Source organism: Arachis ipaensis, chromosome B06 (assembly GCF_000816755.2).
Source record: "Arachis ipaensis cultivar K30076 chromosome B06, Araip1.1, whole genome shotgun sequence".
NCBI classification, from domain to species: Eukaryota; Viridiplantae; Streptophyta; class Magnoliopsida; order Fabales; family Fabaceae; genus Arachis; species Arachis ipaensis.
In genome coordinates, this window is record NC_029790.2 from 132,118,848 (window position 1) to 132,123,062 (window position 4,215).

A 4,215-nucleotide genomic window follows, 5' to 3' on the forward strand; every position below is an offset into this window, starting at 1 on the left:
TAGTCATTAATATAAAATATAAATTAAAATATAAAATATATATTAAAAATGAGTTAAATAATATATATATTTATATATAAATATATAATGACTGATTTTAGTGTATAAGTAGTATTTTTGTATTTTTATAATCTTTTCATTGCCAAATTTCATGCACATATTTTTCCGAAAATGATACTTCTAAAAAAAATATCACAGGTGGATTGCTTCAAGTTATGAAGAGTACAAGATAACTATTCTTATTTGGTTTTTTAAAAAAGAACAAGAGTTAGCGTGATTTTTTCTCTAGACAATTTTAGTGAGTGAAATACTTTCAAAGAGCCATCAGTAATAAAGGTCATTTTAGTAAGAGTATGTTACAGTAATTAGGATGATTATAGTATTTTAAAAAATATTATTAAAATTAAAGTAATATTATTTTATAATTAAACAATGCTTTTTAAAAAGTGTTATTTAAAAAAATATTACTACACTATAAAAAAATATAATTTTAGTTTCAATAATACTTGCATAATCATTATAATTATTATAAGAATAAAGCTTTATATTTAAACAAAATACTTAATCAAGTCTAACCAAGTTGTTATAACAACTTTTCAAATCAGACGCTCCATCTCCTTCTCCTCCTCCTTCTCCTCCTCCTCCTCCTCCTCCTCCTCTTTTTCGTTATCGTCATCATCAATAATATCAACATTTTGCGAATATCTTTATTAGTTCTGATTTTCTCTGCTATCATCATTAAGTAATTTCGGTTCATTTCTTAATTTATTTCGATTTATTTGTGTGTTAATTGAAATTCACTTGAAGCTGCTAATAAGTATTGACCAAATTTTTTATTCTTTAAATAATTTTGATGTATTTTTGTTAATAATTGAATTTTTTTTTAGCAAAAAAGAATGAAATTATTTATTATCACTTTATTCAATTGTATTAGATTTCATTCCATTCTATTCAATTTGTCTTGAAAACCATTCCAACTATTGGGACAAATTATTCATCGACAACACACCTGGACTGTAAATGAACCAAAAATATTATTAAAATGAAACCATTGTATAATACCAAATGAACCGAACATTTGTCCATTATATAAATTCGAATTCGGAAACACCTGCGTCTGGAATGAACCGAAAATATTATCAAAGCGAAACCAATGTATAATACTATATGAACTGAACATTGTCCATTATATAAATTCAAATTCAATTCAAAATGTTGGTGTTGTTGATGATTACGATAACGAAAGAGAAGAAGAAGAAGAAGAATTTACTCAAAACTTCTCATCATGTTCTTTCTTGTCTTGTTCATCTAATCAAATAAAGAAGAAGAAACACATAATGCACAAAATCACTTGATGGATTTGGATGTGTTTTTGTTCATGATTCAATTCTGTCTATACTTGTTTTGAAACGAATTTACATTCTGAATTTAATTTTCGGTTCATTTTGAATATAATTTCGGTTCATTTCTGTTCTGCATAATTCAAAATTCTTCCTCTTCATCTTCTATTGCTTCTTCGTTAGGGAGAGAAGGAGGAAAAGAAAAAAAATATAGCAGCAAAAACAACAAAAGGATGACGATAAGGAGAAAACACGTGAAGAAGAATGAATGCGAAAAAGGATGAGGAGGAGGAAGAGGAACGCGAAGAAAAAGACGACGAAAAAGAAGAAAACGCTCCGTGCGTAAACGAGCGTGAAAAGAAGCTCAATGAAAAAGATGCGCGTATAATTACTCTCTTTTAGTGAGAGTGATTTTTATTGGTATTGAACCTACTTAGATAAACTTAAATAAAAAAATACTTAAATGTATAACAATCTTATATTATAATATAATCATATTAGAAATCACTAGTAATAATACCAAATTTAAGTCTTATATGTTATATCAGTAACTTTTATTTATATATTTATTTCTAATTCTTAAAGCGTAGTATTTCCATAAACGAACAAATTAGCATTTCTTTTCTTTTATGTCAAGAAATAAACATTTCTTACTCGTTAAAATATGTACTATACCAACTTGTACATGTATATGATTACATATATAAAGACTGGGAAAGGAGAAAAGCGCTAACTACTAAGCCAGGGTGTTTTATGCCTTCGGTAGCTGGCTCGTATTCAAAAATCAAAAGGGTCTCCCTCGTAAATTCAAAAAATTTCAGGGCGCCATTTCAATTATTTAATTTTACATTTCAACCCTTCCGCACTCTCCGTATAAAAGCACGTTCCGTTTCAGTGCTGCACAGTGTTGCGCATCACAGAACAGATTCAATCATAATAATCAGTTATTATGTGCCAAAAGAGGAACATTCGCCGGAGCTCCGGCAACACGACCACCAACAGCGGCAGAACACCGGAATGGATCTCCGAATCAATCAACGGAGGATCACTCCGCCACGTGGACCTCCACACTGGATCCAACGGCTGGGCCTCACCTCCCGGCGACGTCTTCTCCCTCCGCTCCGTCAACTACTTCACAAAACAACAAAAATCCCCCGCCGGTGACTACCTCCTCTCGCCGGCCGGCATGGACTGGCTCAAATCCACCACAAGAATCGACAACGTCCTCTCACGCTCTGACAATCGCGTGTCGCACGCGCTCAGAAAATCACAAACCTTAGGTCGCTCCCTCAAGAGCTTCGTTTTCGCGGTGAACCTTCAAATTCCCTACGGTAAGGACCACCACAGTGCCGTGTTCTACTTCGCAACGGAAGAACCGATTCGGTCCGGTTCGTTATTGGACCGATTCGTTAACGGAGATGACCGGTTCAGGAACGAGCGGTTTAAGCTTGTGAACCGTATCGTGAAGGGACCGTGGATCGTTAGAAAAGCCGTTGGAAACCACAGCGCGTGTTTGTTAGGGAAAGCGGTTACGTGTAACTACCACAGAGGGAGTAACTACTTGGAAGTCGACGTTGATATTGGGAGCAGTGCGATTGCGAACGCGATTTTGAGAATCGCGTTGGGGTGCGTGACGAGCGTTACGATCGATATGGGTTTTGTTGTGGAGGCGCAGGAGGAGGAGGAGCTGCCGGAGAGGTTGATTGGCGCTGTTAGGGTTTGCCAGATGGAATTGGGGGCTGCGACGGTAGTGGAGTCGGTACACTCACCGTCGATGGCTGCGGTGGCGCGTGGGAATGGGTTAGCCAAGGTGAATCACCATAAGTCTGCAGATGAGATCGTTGGAGTGAATGGATAAATTTAGTTATAAAAATTAGTTCTCTTTTCTTTTTCGTTTTTGGATATATTTTTAGTCAATAAGAATATAAGATAATTTTTTCTCTGGATTTTAATTTATTATTACTGATTTTTCAATTGTAATTGAAAAAATAATATAAACCAAAACTTTTGCATTGGCTTATTATATTTTTGTTTATTATAGTAATCATTATTAACTAATGCAAAATTTTAAACCTGATAAGCGAATTGATATGATAATTTGTTTTTTTTTTCAGTATTAAATATAAAAAGAGTAAACACCTAAAATTGGTTGTCAAAGAATTTTTATTATTACAGAAGCTTTTAAAGACTAATTGACAATTGTGTTTGTATTTTCTTTTTCAATTGTTTTTCAATCTTATCTTTTGACCTTTGGGTATCTGGAGGTACCACTTTGATGCTAAAAACGGGTTTGTCTTTTTATTAACCCTTTATATTAAAATGTATAATAAAAATGTAGATATAAAAATGGGATGAGTAATATATTTTAATATTATAATTTTTAGTATTTTTTAAAATTATAAGAGGTACATAAATTGGATCTTTTTATTTGTGTATTTCAATTTTTTTTATTTTTTAAATACAAATTAAAAAATTTTAATTTGTGTATTCTAAATTTTTTTAATATTTTAAACACAAATCATTACACCTGCGCTAAACATTTATACACTGTATAACTTCATCTTATACTATTCTCTCTTTCATATCTAAATTAAAAAATGTAAAAATGTATCAAATAAAAATTACAAGCCTTAGATAAACAGAGCTCATCGAATTTCCCACCCCAATTGTTGCTTAAGAAAAATCAAGTGTACCAATTAAATCATCCTCGGACTTTATTGGTCGGTAAAGTCTGAGATGGTAGCGGAAGAAGATTAATATAATATGAGATATTTATAAGTTAGCATCTTTCTGTGATGCTTAGCTTGGAATCTCAGGTAACATATTAGACCTTTCTTAGGGTGTGTTTGGACCATCTTAAAAATAGAATTCTTAC

At 32.4% G+C, this 4,215-nt stretch overlaps 1 protein-coding gene across 1 annotated transcript; it reads left to right on the forward strand.

Annotated features, from left to right (window-relative positions):
* LOC107648530 (protein ENHANCED DISEASE RESISTANCE 2-like) lies at positions 2,018 to 3,286 on the forward strand. The gene has a single exon (XM_016352355.2). The coding sequence runs from the start codon at positions 2,290 to 2,292 to the stop codon at positions 3,196 to 3,198; it is 909 nt and encodes a 302-aa protein (XP_016207841.1). The 5' UTR covers positions 2,018 to 2,289; the 3' UTR covers positions 3,199 to 3,286.